General features: G+C 39.3%; 1 protein-coding gene across 8 annotated transcripts in view; it reads left to right on the forward strand.

Moving 5' to 3' along the window:
* The window catches only part of Phf14 (PHD finger protein 14), a 175,115-nt gene that overhangs the window by 3,590 nt on the left and 151,824 nt on the right, over nucleotides 1-19,701 (forward strand). For 4 of the 8 annotated variants that reach the window (XM_021165026.2, XM_029478628.1, XM_021165028.2 and 1 more), the window contains exons 1-2: nucleotides 15,899-16,316; nucleotides 16,752-16,862. In XM_021165026.2, the coding sequence (XP_021020685.1) occupies nucleotide 16,316; nucleotides 16,752-16,862 (112 nt within the window). In that variant the 5' untranslated portion in view covers nucleotides 15,899-16,315. Of the gene's footprint in view, nucleotides 1-15,898; nucleotides 16,317-16,751; nucleotides 16,863-19,701 lie in introns of those variants that run through there. The other 4 variants (XM_029478631.1, XM_029478630.1, XM_029478632.1 and 1 more) reach the window with 3 other exon arrangements.

Genomic DNA, 19,701 nt, shown 5'->3' on the forward strand with positions numbered 1-19,701 from the left:
CTATACATCTTAAGTACCGGTCTCAGTGTCTTCTTGGGTGCGCGGCTGACCCGAGGCTTGAGTAAGTGCCTCCCTTTGGGAGTTTTGGAGTCTTTCAGTCCCATCCGAACCACTGAAAAGACATTTTTAAAGACGATAAAAGGAGGGGAAAAATAAGAAAAGAAAAACTAAGTCAGGAATGACAGGAAGAGAAAAGATAATAAGAGAAGAAGCGTCTACAGCATCATTTGTAGATCTTAGACTGAGTTAGGAATACCGAGAGATGGAGTTTAGGTTCTCCCAGTGCTGAAGGCACTTTGAGCACAGATAGTGGAGACCTGAGTGTCTTGAAGAGAGAGTCATTTTGGAGAGTCCAAAATGATTGTAACTTTAAAAAAAAAAAAAATGACAGGTTTTTTTTTTTATATTGGCCTTTTGTTTACATATTTAATGCTCTTTCTTGGAAAAATTATATTTAGTCCTTTGGCTAGTGTCAAGCTCAGACAGGTAACTTGATTTGGTCAATGAAGCATACAACATTAAAAATAAAAATAATATAAAAAGAAGGCTGGGGAGATGTCACAGTAAAAGATGCTTACCTTTCAAGTATGAGTACCTGAGATTTCATCCCTAGAACTCAAGTACAGCCACATGCATCTCTAATCCTACGGAAAACAGAAAGACCCCAGAAGCTCCCAAGACACAAGCTCACAAGGCTGGAGTATGAAGTAGCCAACAGTAAGGAATTCTGTCTCAAACGAGGTAGAAGACAAGTATCAGTCCTTGATGATCTCCTCCAACCTCCACCTGACTGCCATTGTTCATGTCTTCACAAATATGCATACACACTCAGAAATATAAACAGAACAAATAATATAGGGATTATTAAAGCTGTGACAAAGTATCATATCATATAGACATTGGGGGAAAAGGAGCCTTGTAGACTATACATATAAAATGTTCTTAACAACACAGGAAGAAATGAAAGCTTATATTGTTGAGTTCATAGTGTATGGAAGAAGGGGAGTGTAGCATAGTGGCACTTGGAATTCCTAGGAAGGAGACATGGGAAATGAAGCTGAAAAGGGTAGCTCAGATTTGGGGGAGTTTGAGATTTAGAGTTTTATCTTTTAGGTAGTGAAGATTCAAAAGTTATTTCTAACCACAGAGTAAAGCAACTGCATGGTGAGAGATCCTCTGAAAACATTAAAACCCTTGGGAATGGAAGTCTTGGTTTCCCAGGGAAGCCAGTTGGGCTCCTCAGAAGATGCTGCCAACAATGGGTGACTAACAAAGGGCTCAGAGCTGACTTGGTTCCAGGAGTTTCCTCAAGGCCTCACCAAATACAGTGAGACAAACAGCAGCCAATCGAAAACCTACCCCTGTGACTTCCCTGGCACCCTCCAGTGATGTTTCAGATTTCCTAACCTTTGGTAAAATTCCTCCAGTTTCCTATATAAGACTTATATCCCTTTGTCTATGGTCACCATTTATGTAAGTGGTCAACTCCTGAATGTAGGCTTCTTGCTTTCACGAAGTAAGACCACTGTTGCCTATTTCATTATTACAGTGTCAGTGGTGGTCTCTGTGTGGTGACGCTTTCAGACCTAACAATGGCATATGATGTTAACAAATGACCTGGGATATCTTTTACCATTTCATTTTAAGATTTGTAACATGTTTATTTCTTGCTCTTTTGTTTTATTTTAAAATTTTAAATGATTTAAAATTTTAAAATCATGTAGATAATAATTTTCTGAATTAAATGAAACTATAGCCTGACATGGTGACATATATTTATAATCCCAGCATTTTGGAAACAAAAGCTGGAAAGTCAGGTCTTTAAGGTCAGCCTCAGTTACATATGAGTGTGAGGCCAGACTAGGCTACAAAAGAGCATGTCTTCAAAACAAACAAACAAATAAACATCAACCGATCAAACAAACAAACACACAGGTTTTGTATGTTGAGTACCTCTAAATCCCCATCAATGGCACCCAAGATAAATTAGTGCTCTTGTACATTTTCCTTGAAGATTTAAGCCTAGAAGATTCTAAAAGTTATCGTGATTATGTGTTGCTATTAATGCATGACAGTAAAGAAATAGCTTCTTTTGAAAAATATAATTTAATAACTGAACCATAGAATACAATTATATTAATATAAATTGAAGACAGAATCATATTTTTATTCAATTTGCATTTAGGATTTTCATTATTTTTCTAGTAGATAAAATGACAATTGGAGTTATTTTTATGGTAATACAAATACAAACCCTTCACTTGTTAAAGATTCTGCAGCTATCCTTAACCTAAAAACAAATAGATTCTTCTACTAGCATGACTCTTTAGCATAAACGACCACTAATTATAAACCTTCTATTAGAAAAATGAAGTACTTTGGACTTAAAGTTTACTCTCAGTGTTATAAATCTCAAAGCTTCACTACTATAAGTTTAAATTAAATATTTGAAATACTTTATGTGCAAAATTCAATGAATATTAAAAAGCAGAGACACAGCAAGTTTGTTCATACTTTTTTTTGAAACATGGCTACATAAGATTTTAGGAAAAATGTGTTTGTCTTATTTGGAATAGGACATGAAACATCTAAACTTCATGTAGACTTCAGATTATCTCATTTTCCGTCCTTCTTCTTTGATGCTATTTATTATCTCTCTTCATTTTTATTTCCTTTATGGATTCCCAAGTTCATTCAGTCATTTGCTCATGAACATGTATTGGATGCTTACTAGGTACTGTTTGCTGTCCTGAGTGGGCAGGGTATGTGCATACTTATGTGTATATGTATCAGAGGTTCGTGTCCGGTGTGGTCCTCAGTCACTTTCAACCTTCGTTTTTGAGATAGTCTCTCACTAGCCTAGAGCATGTGGATTTGGTTAGACTAGCTGGCCAGCAAGCTCACGAATCCTCCTTACCTAGTTTCCTCTTGTTCTGGAATTATAGGTGCATACCACTGCTCCCTGGTTTTATATGGGTGTTAGAGATTGACTCAGGCCCTCCTGTTCTACAGCAAGCACTTTGCCACTGAACTATCTCTCCAGCCCCATGAGATCATTTTGGAATCACTGAACCTAGAAAAAATGTGAAATATCTCCTGTTGGAGACATGATAAGCCAGGCAAGATATATGTCACTCCTAAGATCAAGAAGACTTGAAAATGAAGAGTCTGTAAGATGAGAGTTTATATAATGGAAACCTATGGGCTTGTTCTCAACAAGTATGTAAAAAAGAATGTATAGGAAGAAAAGAACAGTGGTTCTCAACATGTGAGTTGCATATCAGATATTTATATTATAACTCATAACACTACCAAAATTACAGCTATAAAGCAGCAATGAGAATAGTTTTATGGTTGGGGTCACCACAGCATGAGAAGCTGTATTAAAGGATTGGCCTATTGGGAAGGTTGAGAACTTCTCTAGAGACTACGAGCAAATGAAGAGCAGGACAAGAGTGAGGAAATAGCAAACCAGAACTGAAGGTCAGTACATCAGTTAGGGTCAAGCAGAGAAGCTGACCTCTTAACCTACATAGTTGTGTGGTTAAATATTTATTATTTTGAATTGCTATAATATGGCCTGTGGAAAACAACTTCCTGTGCTACCTGAGGTCAGCAGAGGAGTCAGTGGGAAAAGAAGACATGAAGCAGACAAAATCACCTTAGACACATAGTGAGTACAATCACATACTGAGTATTTGTTTCTTGTTTCCATATTTCCAATTCAATGTATGGGAGTCTCACAAATGACTCTATAGCTCTTCTCACAAAACTAAACACAAACTTAGTCCAGAAGAATATACGAGAATGGAATTTGGCAGTATGAAGAGTATTAACTATCCTTGATGAGGTCATGCATTCTAGATATGCTGCTCTTTAACCCCATTGAGTAGTTTGCCCTGATGTCTCCTTCACAAACTGGATAAATCACAGAAACTCATAGCACAATGCCCAATTTTCCTGTTTATTGACTGGCATGATGGGCCCAAATGGAGCAGGGAGCAGCCTAAGCCTCCGATTTAGTAAAATCAGCTTGCACTCTGATAGAAGCATCCTTCCAAAACTAAGTCTTCTGAACAGGGTGGTGGTGGCACACATCTTTAATGCCAGCACACAGGAGGCAGAGGCAGGCAGATTTCTGAGTTCAATGCCAGAGTGCGTTCTACAGAGGGAGTTCTAGGACAGCCAGGACTACATAGAGAAACCCTGTCTAAAACATACATAAACAAACAAACAAATAGACAAAGACTTCTATGCCAGCCGAGCTATGTTACCAAGATAAGAAGCCACCATCGTGTGTCTAAGATCATAGCACTTAGAGCCACTTTCATATCTAATCCATTTGTTTTTGGTAAGTAGCAGTAGACACTCTTTGCTAACTTAGAATGTCTATTATCTAGAAAATTGATTCCACCTCACCAAAGTATTGCTCCCAAGTGGCACTGTAACTGTGTCTTCAAAACATAACCTCACCTATTGTATTAGGGAAATTGTTTACAGTACCATACAGTAAGGCAATAAAATTCCATGCTTATGATCCAATTTTCATAGTTTATTTGTCATGAGTTTGCTGAGCAGAATCAATACTATGCCAAGCAGGCAATCAAGTCAAGCCCATGTCTACAGTGTTGGAGCCATTATAACAAAGCAGTGTCTCTTGCATAATCATTTATATCCTCTTTTATCTTGATGAGCATCCATTTGAAACAATCGTTTTCACCCTCTTTGTCAATTTTGAAATATTTGTACATACACATCTTCTCTAGTCCTCTTTGTCAACTAAGTTTTCTAGTTCTATTCGTTTAAAATTCTTGGTTATGTAGGCACAATATTAAACAAGCACGTGCATACACACACACACACACACACACACACACACACACTCACACACACATTCTCTCACACATACTTATATCTGGATGTTTTTCCTTCTACATAAATTAATATTGTGATGAAATGTAAGAAGTTATGCTTCTGTTGAAATTATCTTTCACTATTGTCACTCAATACTAATCTACCATGGAACTATAGTGACTTGCTTTCTAGTTTGGGTTTATTGACAATGTTTCATGTAGATGAGCATCTGAACGTCAGATTTCTTCCTCGGTTAATTGGAAATTGGAAGGTGTTAAGGATCTAACTCAATGGTTGAGCATGTGTTTAATCTCTCCCAGGCTCTGTGTTCAGTCTAAAGTACTAAAATCAACCAACCAAACCAATAGAACTGCATGTGCGAAACTGTGCAGAGAATGGCATGGGCAGACAAAGAAGGGAAGGGACACTGGTAAAGGAGTATGGACTATAGTTATTTGTGACACTTGCTCGCCCTGATTACTCAAGCTTTAAGATCTAGTAGAACCTATCTGGCTTTCTCTGTTTCTTTCTGGCAATGGCATGCTGCTGTTCACATATAGTCTTATAGCTTTGTTGTCACATTGTTGTGGGGTCCTCTTAGATCCAACACAACTCAGACACTAGGTGAATGCAGATGACAAGATTTTACTTTCGTCAAGCTGCTGCTGATTAGTCAGGGCCACAGAGCATGCTCCGAGCTGAACTGTGAACCATCCACCCCCACCTGATCTAGAGAATATTACAGAGCTTTTAAGCTTGAAAACCATGACCATCTGTGCCAGGTTTCAGTTACGTATTTAGGAATAAGGGACTTCCTTAGGAACATTCCTCTGTGGTACAGTTGTCCTGTTTCCATTGCTTGGGTCATTCAACTCTGGCAGGCAACTCACCTATCATTCATGTTTCCCATAAACTTCTCTGTCTGTCTTGTCTTGTCTCTCTCTGCCCAGCAGGATATCAGTTACCCAGGAAGGTCTTTGGAACATAAACTTTATTTGACCCGTATTCAGAATGGAGATTTTATTCAAAATGGCTTCAGTTTGGTTCCTTCTTGCAAGATAACATCCAGTTATTGATTAAATAAAAACATATGTAGCATATTACCATGCTACTAGAATCAACAGAAATATTGAGTCACATATAATAGTTGAAGAACAGTTTACATTGCAGCCTAGATCTATTGTAGAACCTCCTTTACTTTGAGCCCTTCCCCAAACTAGAAACATTTTGGGTTTCTCTGTTATTAATGGTATTCACTGTTTTCATGGGATAAAAAAAAGTAGGAGCACATGACTTGCCCAGTGAACCCCAGAGCCCAGAATCTCTGCACCTTCAGGCTTTATGCTGCTCAGTGACGTTCAAGGCCTCAGGCTAATTCATTCATGTGAACCAAAAAAATACAGAATCACTCCAACGTATATAAGTTCCCAGATTTTTACCCACTGAGCTAAGTACCAGATCAGCCTGACAAAGGGTCCAGCATCAAGCTCTCTTCTGGGCCCCAACAGTTGTGTATCCATATTCAGTAGATGTACTGAATGGTAAAGGGCTTTCCCTGATGAATCCAGCCAATAAAAGCAGGAAGAGGTACCTACTTCACATGTGTAGACAGCAACCAAAAGCCACAGAGATCACACATAAACAAAAAATTGATGGTGCTATCAAAGGCATAAAATAAAGTGTCAGTATTTGACCCTAAGGAAATAAAGACATATAAGCTCTGAGAAAAAGAGTTTAAACTCCTAGAAACATAGAGGGAATGGATTGCTGTCAGTGATTGAAGGGTGGGGAGAATGGGAGATGATAGTGAAAGGTGAGAAAGTGCCAGCCACACAGGCAGAATCAGGTCTGCAGATTACAAAACAGTGAGTATAATTACTAACAGTCAATTTTCTGTTTTAAATTTGCTAACAGACTCGATCTTAAATCTTGTCATTACAAAAAAATAAAAAAGGAAAAAAAAGGTAGCTGAGAGTGGCTAGGTATGATCCTCTCTGCTCTATAGGGCTGGTTTAGAAAGATTGTCCTGAGTTTGAGTTTAGCTTAGACTACATCAGAAGTTCCAGGCCAGCATTAGCTAGTGTGTTTTTACTCTGTTCCAAAACAAACAAACAAACAAACAAACAAACAAACAAACAGTAAAAGGGTGATCTGAAGAGATATGTTAGCTTTATTATGGTAATCGTTTCATAGTGTTTACATATGTCAAATTAGCATATTCAGTAGGACATGGTGGTTCATTCCTAACATGCTAGTAATTGCAAAGGTTTAGGCAAGAAATCCTGAGACTTGAGCCATTCTGGTCTTCATAGTGACACCTTGTCTCCAGGAAATAAAACCAGAGCTGCAGATATATAATTCAGTGGTAGAATACACATCTAGCATGTCTCAGACCTTAGATTTAAACCCCTGTACTTAATAAAATACCACCTTATCACATTCTGTACCTGCACCTTATAGTCTGTTATCCTAAATAGAGCTGCACATATGAATGCCTATAAATCCAGCAGTGGTGGTATCGGCCTGTCATCCCAGCATATGGGAGGTAAAAGGAGGATCAGCAGTTAAATGCGAGCATTGGCTGTATAATGAATTCAAAGTGTACCTTGGATATATGAGAAACTGTCTCCAAAGGGTGGTGGGAGGGTGGGTAGACTTTTATTTATTTGGGGGACAGGGTCAAACTGGCCTGGACTAACGCTGTGGTCCAGGCTGGTCTCAATCTACGTGAAATCCTCCAACCTCACACTTCTGAGTGATAGGAGTAGAGGCACAAGTCACCATACTTATCAAGTGTAGTTTTTAAAACTTTGTTGTTGTTTTGCTTTTTAGAAGTGAAAAGATAACCATTGGATGACAGCCATGAGAGATGCTTTGTAGGATCTATCACACTCCACTGATCTCTGTGCCTGTTGTTATGCCATGTACTGTTTTGATTATTCATTTAGAACTCAAGCAATGTGAGCTCTTCCACTTCTGTCTGTTTTAAGATTGTCTGGGGCTTGCATGCAGTTTTTTTTAAAGTTGTATGATAATCCAAATCTTGTCTTTCCATAGTTGCTTAAATAGTCTAGCACAACATACTACATATATTCCTCTTTATTTTTATTAATTTCAGTATCATAGTAAATAGACACAGATGTAGGCAAAACACCCATACACTAAAAATAAAGGTTAATTTTTTGAGGTCACTGTTCTGGGTATAATCCTGTTTTTTGAGCTTCCTGTCACTGACTAAAGTACCTAAAATAGTCAGTCAATAAGATCAAAGGTTCTATGGTCCTGAGGCTTCAATTTAAGTTCCCTTCTCTGGACTCTGCTGCCCTTAGACCCCAGGTAACTCAGTATGCCAGGGAGAATTATGTGACAGAAGAAAGCTGCTCAATTTATGGTGGCCAGGAAGCAAAGTGTTCTCACTCCTGTAACAAGGTTCCTTCATGCATCACACCCATGGGGCTATGCATCAGAAATGGATTAATTCACTCATGATCCAGTTGCTTCCTAAAGACTGTGAACACTGCTGCTTTAGGGGCCAGGCTTTCAATCCATGAGTTTTTGGTGGACAGCTAAGAAGCAAACCCTAATAAATGAAAATACATATAAATACAATTTTTGCACAGTGATGTTAAATCACTGGGACTGAAGAGATGGCAGTGTTTTTGTTTTTGCTTTTGTTTGTTTGTTTGTTTGTTTGTTTTTAAACAGAAAAGGGACCATGTAGAGGGATTTTTTAATCTATCAACATGGTACTCAGTTGAATAACCAAAACAGTACGTGGCATAACAACAGGCACAGAGATCAGTGGAGTGTGATAGATCCTACAAAGCATCTCTCACATCTGTCATACAACAGTTTTCTTTTCACTTCTAAAAAGCAACATGGCTACTCTGGCTGGAATATAAACAGGCCCTTAGTACTCACCTTTAATCCTAAATAATGGAAGTAAAGTTAGTTTGTAGGAGGAAGCACCCATGTATAAAAGTGATGTTTAATTGAGGGGTAGACAAAATGACAAGTCACAGAAATGTTTGACAGAATATGATAGGCCCAACTCTCATGAGAAGAGAGGAAAAAGAAGGTACTTGGGGAGAGAAGTGTATCGAGAGAGAGGAGGAAGTTTTATTGGGAGAGTTTTACAGAGACAGGTTAAGCAGAACAATTTAGTCAGAGGCCAAGAGAGAAGCCTGATCATCTTGGAGAGGAATTTTGAACCCAAACAGCTGAGTTCAACTAGCCAGCTAGAGTCAGCCAAGAACAAGAAAGGGTGAGCTTATTCAGCAGTAAGTCTCAAAGGCTGAAAACATTCTAGGCCTAGATATGATTCTACAGAGGCTAGAAGCTTCCAGAACTAGGCCTAGGTTAGCAGACTGAGGCAATAAGCCTAGGAGATGACAGTTACATCAGGCAATAAAAGGTTCTTTAGCATTCATGGCTCAGAAGTTAAGAGCACTTGCTGCTCTTGCAGAGGATCCAGCACCCACATTGGGCGGAATATAGCTGCCTACATCTCCAGTTATAGGATGAAATGCCTTCTTTTTCAAAACTTCCAGGAGTAGCTGTACATATGTGACATACAGGCATACAGAAAGACATATACACTTAAATAAATATAAGTTAATAAAGAGAACATATGAAAAGAATCAGCTCATTCTTTCTGTAATCTCAACCAGGATGACTTTATCAGCTTTATCAAAGAAATATCAGCTCTCTCAAACTATGAGGGCCTAGTAAAATATGCATACATTTACTTGATTTAAGGTTCTCAGGCTTTCATTTCTAGAACTAGAAGCGTTAGTTGATGTCAGATGATGTAGATTGCACAAACTTACAGTATATGGGTTGAATTATGCTTCCCTCAAATCCATGAAGACACAGAACCTCCTAATGCGATCTTGAGAAATTAGGGTACTTGTACTTAATGTAATAAGGCCACATTGTAGTAGGGTGAGTCCTAAATCAAATGCTTAATATTTTTACAAGAAGTTGATATATATATAGACATGCAGAGAAGACCAAGTAAAGAGAGAAGCAGAGATTGCATTTGTTGTTTGAAGCCCAGAAACACCAAGGGCCACTAGGAACTAGAAGAGGCAAAAAATAGATTATTCTCCAGAGTCTCTAGAGGGAGAATAGCTTTGTTTACTACTTCATCTCACACTGCTGACCTCTAGAACTGTGAGGAAATAATTTCTTGTTATCTTCAGTCATCCACTTTGAAGTAATATTATAGCATTCTTAGAAAGCTAGTGTACATATTGACAGTCCTAAGTTGGACACTGTTGGAAGAGATGCTTGAAAATGTGAAAGTGGCTTTGGAATTGGAGCTGAAATATTTTTTAGAGTATAATAGAAACAGCTTAGATGTCCTTAAGAAATAGTTTGTGGAAATATGGATATCTAAGTCAATCCTACTAAAACACATCCTGTACATATACAGGTAGTCATAAACACAGATAAATATTTAAATATTTACTTTTCTCATAAAGATTCATGAAGAAATGGAGCATATTTGGATGGACCCTGAAAGAAGGGTCATCCTCCTTATAAATGACAGAAAATGTGGTACAATTTTTTTTAAAGATTTATTTATTTATTATATGTAAGTACACTGTAACTGTCCTCAGACACTCCAGAAGAGGGCGCCAGATCTTGTTACGGATGGTTGTGAGCCACCATGTGGTTGCTGGGATTTGAACTCTGGACCTTCAGAAGAGCAATCGGGTGCTCTTACGCACTGAGCCATCTCACCAGCCCCAATGTGGTACAATTTTGTTTTTCTATTGTCCATAAAGAAGAAAGCTTTATAAAGTTTAAATATTAAGCTGATATTTTTTTAGTACCATTGGAGGTGCAAAATCTACCAGTAGCTGAGAGTGTTCCTGAGAATAAACACGTCACCAAGCCTCTGTACCTTCAAACAGCTTCCCAGATACTTTACAAACCAGAGACGAAGCCAGAGAACCAAGAAATTGCTGGTTCTGGGTGTGATGAAACCCTTAACCAAAGCAAGTGATTAATGAAAGGGTTCATTTGGCTTATGTTTCCAGACCATAGTATATCATTGCAAGAAGTCAAGATAGGAAATCAAACTGGGCAGTAAACTGGAAGCAAGAGCTGATGAAAGCCATGGAAAGGTGCTCTATTGACTTGCTGCATATAACTTGCTCAGCCTGCTTTCTTATAGAACCCAGGACTACCACCTCAGTTGGCCCAATCATATGGAGGCATTTTCTCAGTTGAGACTTCTTACTCTCTGATGACTCTACATTGTGCCAAAGTGACAGTTAACTCTCCAGCATAGCATCCTCTGGAAAGTCTTTATAACTTAGAAAAGTCCCTGCATTAAAATGTCTATAATAAGATTAGCTTCTCTATATTACAATTTGCTGCTACACTACAGGTGATTAGCTACTGTCGGCTTCTGATTCCAAATCTCTTCTTAGGGCCAAACACAGATCACATCTGCAGTCCCATTTCCAAGAGACTCTGAGACCGATACAGATGAACAGGATAGATATGAGTCCAATTTCAACAAAAAGGAAAGGTCTAATTACACTGACAAAGAGAAGTCTTTGATGTTGCAACCTATTCTCAATTCTTCAGATAGCCTCCTTACCAATCAATATACTCAATGCTCACAGACTTGTCTAAAATTTCAACCTGTGGATTCAAGTTCACTGGCTGTTGGCATTGCTCAATGATTTTATTAGAGCACCGATTCTCAGTTAGAGGCATGAATGAGGTTACCACTGTTGACTTTTCTTTTCAAAGGACATTTGGCAAAAAGTTTTTAGATATCACAACTTGAATAAAGGTGAGCTGCTTCAGCATGTTGTTGCTAGAGGGAAAAAGCTGGATCATCTACAAACACAGGGTCATCTTCTACACTACATTATCTAGCCCAAAGTATCCATGGTGCCTACACCGAGAAATCCTAGTTTTGAGTAACAGAGAAGCTGTATTTCTTGACAATGAATTTAAAACTCTGACCTTTTGCTCATCACACACACACACACACAATATTTAAATATACATTTAATATTTATTAATTATATTTAAATATACATATTGGCTGTTCTTGGCATTGCTTTCTAGTTCATCATCTCAGGCTATTTATTTATTTTTTGCTCCATCTTGATGGTCTATTATAAGAAGTACTTGTTGCCCATAGACTGTGATCAATAATCACATGTGATAATTTAACTAATTATTTCTCATTACAATATCTTCATTTTATTGGCAATAACATTTTCCCTGCTTTTTGAGCCAAACCATATCAAATAAATCTTTATTTTAAAGGGTAAAATTTTATTTCTTTTTTATTACCTAAACATATTAGTGTGCCAATCAGATTTTTAGTTTCAACATGCTCTTAGCCCTGGGAATTTCTGTACTTTTTAAAAACATCTCCCTTCACTCTGGACACCCACCCCAGTTTAGATGCATACTTAAACTTTTTGTGTATGAGTATAAATATAAATTGCTCTAGAATGCTTTTCCTTTGTGTTTCCTCCTCTCTTAATGTGTGTATTCTTTCTCTGGCTGTCCAGAGTAACAAACAGTAATTTACTTGATTATATATTCAGTTGTATCTCAACCTGTGGCTGGGAAAAGACAATAATCATTTTGGTACATTCCTTAAATTGCTATACATGGTATTTATTAAATGTGTTTCAATGAAAATATCTTTGAAGAGTTTGCTCCTCACTGCATTCAGTGATTTGATGTCTACAAATTTCACAATTTTTCAAAACATTTCATTTCCCATTCTAAACATACTGACAGTCAACATGTATTTGTGGAATAAATGAATGAGTTTAATTGGTTTCATTCAAACCTTTGTCTAATATCAATATAAGATTTTCCATACTTGTATTATGTTCTTTTTTCCTCTTAGTAATACTGAGTACTGTGGTTTATTTATATGGATGTCTTCTAATCAAAATGTGGTTGGTTACTCCTGTAACCTTTGTGCCACTATTGCACCCGCATATCTTGGAGGCAGGTTGCTTTTGTTTGAGGCTAGATCTCAGTGTTTGTGGTTGGGAGATATTGATTATTACATTTCTCCTCCTCTGATAGTGTGCAGAGCACCTTAACATTAGCCATTAGGGATGAAACTTCTAGTTGAGCACTAGTTTAATGTTCAATAACATAAGTAGTGTCTTCAGTAGTAGGGATTTGCTATCAGGTTGTAGAGAGCAAGTAACAATAGTCTCAGATATTTGAAGGGTTGTATGGAATTTGTCCAGTGACTCAACAGGAGAGAACCCATTTGTAGCAGTGGAGTTTTCATTTGGTGAGATAAGCTATCTAGTTGAGGCATTGTCTCCCCCAGTATATGGGGGAGTAAATATATTCTATTTCATTTCCTTGCATATTGTATTTGCTTTAAAGAGCCTCTATGCTGGTTGATTTCTGTTGTGACACAGTCCTCAGAATGGGGTTTTCTTAGTGAGGAGAATTGGTGAAGAGAATTCTGAGTGCTTGGGAGACTATAAGAAAACAAGACAAGAGTCTTGGAGCTCAGTTTCTTGAGAACACACAACTTGCTTTAGGAGTGTTTCGTGCTTCTCCCAGGTGTAGTGAATAGGAGTGAGTTTATTTCAGCGTATCCATCACAGCTGACTATTGTTATTTGTTTATTACCACCAAGGAAAAGACATTTTGACATGTGCAGCTTTCCTTGCAATTGGACTCTTTACTCTTGTGATTCTAAACTCTTACAGTTTAAATTTCCTGATGTTCTGAATAAAGTTAGCTATTGCATGAGAATTTAGTCCACCTTCCTTTTAGGTTCTGTTCTCCCAGGCCCCTGTAGAGTGGTAAACAGTTTTCCACATATTTTTTGAAGGGGTCTTTAGTGTTAGTTGTTGAAAGACCCATAACATGAGGACTCCCCCACGTTCTGACTCAGGAGAGGTGACACCCCAAATCACCCACAAGAAACGGTTTTGCTGCAAACTGCAAGAGGATTTTTATTTAAGAGGGCTCTCGGGCCCATGGTCATACACCACGCAGGGGTAGAGGACCTTGGCACCCTGAGTAGCTGGATAAGGTGGTATTTAAAGGGAGAAACCACAACTCAAGAAAGTGGGGAGGGCGTTGTTGGAAAATATCAAAGATACCAGTTAAGAGTTTCAAGGAAGTGCAAAGTCACAAGAGTCACAAGGAATACCTGGTAATTGTGCAGGTTATCTCTCAAGACAGTTTCTAAGAGCCCCTAACAACAGCACATTTACATAGCGGGTTCTGGCATTGTCTGGGTGACTTTCTTTGAATGAACACTCTTTGAACCCAGGAAGCGGGTGGGTGGAGGAATGTGACTATCTGTTTTATGATTAGCATACATTGGAGCAATGAGTCACAGAGGTCACATTCCCAAGCCTGGGCCTAAAGGCCTAGAATTTTGTTTTTACTCTGTTATACTTTCATTCTCCCCTTCTACTTGTTAGTAGTTCTAATCTTAGAACTAGACACTATTTTTTCCCTGACATACTTGATCCTTTAGGGCATGGTACTGTTGTCGCAAAACTAAAAGCCACCCTGCACTAATTCTTGTTCTAATAAAGGTGACTTGCCTATTTAACACACATGGACCTATAATTAAAAGCAGAAGCAAAATCAAAAGGGGTCCCATAAAGGTAGAAAGTAGGGTGGTCAAGAGTACAAGATAAGGGTCTTTCCACCCGAGTCTCAAGGTTTTCTGCGTGGAGACGTCTAATGTAGAACGAATCTCTAACTTGGAACTGATGTGGGGCTTGCAGGTCTTCTCTTGAGTAGGCCTTCTGGAGCTGATTTTTTGCTCGATGTCTCACCCACTCGAGTGCCTTGAGCCTAGAGAACAGAGGCTGGGAAAGCAGCATGTCAGCACTATGTACAGAGGCTATTTTTACCAGTGGAGGGGGGCCCCTGTAGAGTAATTTATAGGTGGGTCAGTCTAAACTTTACTTTGTTATCCTTTCATTGTCTTCTCTGTATTTCCCACCCCCATTATACTTTGGGGTGGCTTCACTAGCACCTTAACTTCACATTCAGATTCGTTCATTAGCCTATTAAAGCCAATCCTGGGCTTGGCTCCTGTCTGCCTTGTTTCTGAGGCTTAACTCTTATTGGAGTTACACAAAATAGTTGTCTTTCTTCTTTTTCTTTTTAACTTATGTTCCTAACTTTGAAATATGGAATATTTGTCTTTTTGAGGCCTAGTTACCTCACGCAAGATAATTTTTGCTATCTTTGTCCATTTTCTTGCAAATTTCATTTTTCTTAACAGCTGAATAATATTCCATTCTGTAACTATAAAACATTTTCACTATTCAACCATTAGCTTATGGACATCTATAATGTTTCTAAATTTTGGTGATTATATATAGAGCAGCAATGGACATGAATGAGCAAATATCCATGTCTGAGGGGTGTCTTAGTCAGTGTTTCTATTCGTGCACAAAACATCATGGCCAAGAAGCAAGTTGGGGAGGAAAGGGTTTATTCAGCTTACACTTGCACATTGCTGTTCATCACCAAAGGAAGTCATGACAGGAACTCACACAGGGTAGGAACTTGGAGGCTGAAGTGGATGCAGAAACCATGGAGGAGTTCTGTTTACTGTCTTGCTTCCCCTGGCTTGCTCATCTTGCTTTCTTATAGAATCAAAGAGTACTAGCCCAGGGATGGCTACCCATGATGGGCTAGGCCCCCGTGCTTGATCACTAATTGAGAAAATACCATACAGCTGGATCTCCTGGAGGCATTTCCTCAAGGGAGGCTCCTTTGATAACTCCAGCTTGTGTCAAGTTGACACACAAAACTAGGAAGTACAAGTGTTATAGTCGAATCTTGAGGTAGATGGATTCTCAGCTTCGTGAGGAACCTCTACTCTGATTTCCATAGTAGCTGTACCAGTTTTCACTCCCACCAGCAATGACTAGTTCTTAGGCAGATGGATGGAACCAGAGAATTTCTGAACTTTCTGAAAGTTACTGAGTTCCGGCCAGGGAGCTAGTGCGCGCATGCGCCCTCAGCTTCTGCTGCCCACGGCGGCATTTCCGCGGCGGTTTTCACTTCCTCCTTGTCGGAGCTGTATCCGGGTCGCTGTTCTCCCATTGTCTCTGACAGTAGGCCCTCCGCTGTGCAAATTCTGGGTCTTTTGTTGCTTCTGGTGCAGGCTAATAAAGTTTTCTTTTTATTTCCAGTTTTTACCCGGGCAGTTCCCCTCGCAGGGCGGCCGGTTCGGGCCTGGCGCCCCTGGCCGGGGAGCGCGGGGGAAGGGGCGCCGGGCGGGCGGGCGCGGGGCGTGGGGAGGGACAGTAGCCCACCCCCGGGGTCGCCCCTGCTTGGTCGGCGCACCGCCCTGCCTCGGTAGCTGCTCTCCGACCTGTCTCCTTGGTCCTCTGCGCGTCCCTGCTGCCTTGCCTCTTGCAGCCTTCCCTAGCTCTCCAAACGACCACCTCACGGATTCCTTAGTAAGTGTCTCCGAGGCCTCAGCCCCGCTCCACTTCTCCTTTCAAGTCAGGCTGTGCTGAGCAGGGAGGGCCGGGTGGGTTCTGCAGGACAGACAGACAGACGGACCCTTGCTGGAAGCTGCTCCGTGGTCCCTTGGCTTCCGAGATAGCGTGCGTGGCCGTACGTTGTCTGAGTGAGGGATTACCGAGTGGTCAGAAGTTAGGCGGGGGTCTGCGAGGATGTGGGCTGTTTGCATTGGTCCTGTCCTAACGTCAGGGGCAACCAGGCCCTCTGCAACCAGCGCCCCCAAACCCAACTTTTCCCACCAAGCACAGTGTGGAGAAGTCAATTCGAGATTCCGTGAAGTGCACGAAGTCATTTCTATTTTCCCCCAGCATCACAGTTCTCCCTGTTTGGTGAGATTGTAAAATGATTGTAATATTTTCTCTTAACAGTGGATCGCAGCTCCAAGAGGAGGCAGGTGAAGCCTTTGGCCGCTTCTCTCCTGGAAGCTCTTGATTATGATAGTTCAGATGACAGTGATTTTAAAGTTGGAGATGCTTCAGGTAAATGTGTTCTTTCTCTCTCCCTTTCACAGCTTTCTGCCGTTCACTGCATTTTTAACTTTTTAATTTTTTTGAGACTTTTGATTAAAATGTTCATTTATTGTGCACACAAACCATTTATTTTGGTCATTTAATTTCTCACATTAACCTAAGATCCTCTCATTAGAACCTTCTATGGCTTCTGCTTCAGTCCAGATTTACTGAGATGATTAGCTGGTAGGGAGGAAGCCTTATTCAAAAAGGAGAAACATTTTTCCCATCCTATACCCTAAAATATATTTATGCTTATATATTCGAGTAAAGACTTGAGGTACCCCAGATGTAGAAGCGTATATTATGAGTAATATGGACCACAATATTCTTGAGCACTGTTACTCCCATATCAGCCTCCTTGGCACACTTAGGGGAGTTCTTTTTGTGCACGAGCTCTCTAACAATGAAGCCCAAGGAAACCTTGTGCTTTAAAACAGCAGGCACAGTGGCACGGTGCCTTGAGTGCTTGCTTGTTGTAGTTAGTGCTATGAAGAGATACTGAACTTGTATGTTCACGTCGTTTAAAAGCACAGATGGAGCATGACAGTTTTTCTTGGTGCATTTCTCTTCTGTGTACTTAATGTGTACTTAATATATTAAGTTTCAGTTACAGCAACCCGAGAAACAGAATGAAATAGGCTGTTATATCTGCAAAGCATCAGTGGACACGTGAACATTAAGACCTTTTTGTATTTCTCTCCCATTGATGAACATTTAGATAAAGTATAAGATAAAAGCCTTTCTGAGTTCAGCTCTTCTGAGGTTCTTATCTTGAAGCACTGGGAGCATACTCAGGGCCTTTCACAAGCTTTGCTGCTAGACCATACTTGCAGTCCCTCTGACATATTTTAATATCCCATCATGCACCAGCCCCTCTGACATGTCACTATCCCATCAGGCAGTCTGAGAGTTTGGAACATCTTGCTCCTTTTCTCCGACACACTCTCATCTCTCTCTTTAAAGGTGGTGAGAAGAGATGGAATTAGTTTGCATCAGCCAGGTACTGGTGGCACATGCCTTTAATCCTAGCAGTGGGGAGGAACTCTTCGAGTTGGAAGGCAGCCAGGGCTACAGAGTCAGACCTTGTCTTAGAAAACAAACAAAAAGTTCCTTTGTATTGTGTTACTCTTAACAGCATCAGCAGACAGTTTGCACTGTGATTTGCTATAGAATCTCATTTAACTTTATTATTTATAATAGCTCATGTAGGAGATACTCCTTCACAGTGATAGAGGAACTGAGTTTAAAGGACTGCTCATGAGGTTCTTCAGAAACTGATAGCCAGTGGGTCTGACTACGCTAAAAGTGGATTGATAGAATCTCAAATCAAAATGGCCTGGCAATTGTGGCACCTAATGAGTTCATGCCAGCAGTCAACACTTGATAAAATTACCTCGATTAACTGTTTTCTAACCTTCACTTTGCAGCTCTTTATCTCCTATGTAGTTGATTCACTGATGTTTGGTACTTTCAAAGAAAGAAAAAAAAAAGGAAAGGGAAAGGAGGTAAATGTCTTCTTCCTAGGGATGACTAACAGGAGTATTCTTTGCTGACAGGTAGTACTGGTGTATAGGTGAGATTTTAAAATGATAAGTTGTTTCCGTTTAAAAGATAGGAATCAATGAAACAAACCCCGATGTTTACATTCTGTAAATGTTCAAAAGTGGTTTGGTTTCAGTAAATCCTGGTTTGATAGTTTTATTTTTTTGTTTATTAGGGTGGAGTCATTCCCAGACATTTCTCTTTATGAGGGATGAAATAGTCCAGAGATAAATTTATAAGCTACCTGAAAAAGAGTGTATGGTATTAAGCCAAGCCAAGGTTCCAGAAGGGATGTTGAAGATGCTGAAGGGATGTTATATTTGGCTAATGTTTGATCCCTAAAAGAACTAAAAACTTCATACTATTTGTTGCCTCTTAACATATAATTCCCAGTTGTCTACTGCCCTGGCTCCTGTCGAGTATATGTGAGCTAAGATTTCAGGTCGTAAGTTTACTTTTGTAGCTTCTGCATGTTACTGTGAAAAAGAGCTAGTGGAAAATGATTTTATTTAAAATAATAGTCAATGGCAGGTGAGTCTTCTTTTTCTATTTGACTCAGATGTGTTAGTGTTCAGAGAGGAGATATTAATGTATGCTAGATCAGCACTATTTCCTCTCATAGTTGGTTGAGGACAATAAATAAATATGCCCTCAGTTAGGGCACAGTTTAAATTAAAATAATGAATTCCAGAAGAACCATATATAGAAATGTTAGGTGGAACCATATACAAGTGACTTATTTTTGTAGGTCTAAACCAGCCCAATATTGGAAATTATGTGGTTTAGCTTAGATAAATAGTTTATTTGATTTGTGCCTAGGGTTAGAGATGATTTTTTTTTTATCTAAATTGAATGCTTTTGAAGATGTGAGCAGTTAGTAATCTTATTAATAATATAAACTTGGGGTGTCCTGGCCTTTCTTCCTTTCTTTGCTGCATAACGCAAAGCAAGTTAACTAGATTTTGATGGGTTATTTAGTTAGTGTAGCCATTGTGCCTAGAAGTAATCTAGCTGGAAGAGTCAGGTTGAGGTGTTTGTAGTTCTTTTCGGTAGTTCTTTTTGGTTAACCTGATCAAATTATATTCATTAGCATTTCACTCAGTACTTTCCAAATGTTACAGTGAAATCACAAATAAGTCACTAGATTGCTATTATTAAATGATGGTTAAACAGGATATACATATATATCAATTCCATTGAGGAATGAGAGGAGGAGTGTGAACTAAGAATATTTAGAGAAAAACAATTTTGGTGAGGGAAACAT

Source organism: Mus caroli, chromosome 6 (assembly GCF_900094665.2).
Source record: "Mus caroli chromosome 6, CAROLI_EIJ_v1.1, whole genome shotgun sequence".
NCBI classification, from domain to species: Eukaryota; Metazoa; Chordata; class Mammalia; order Rodentia; family Muridae; genus Mus; species Mus caroli.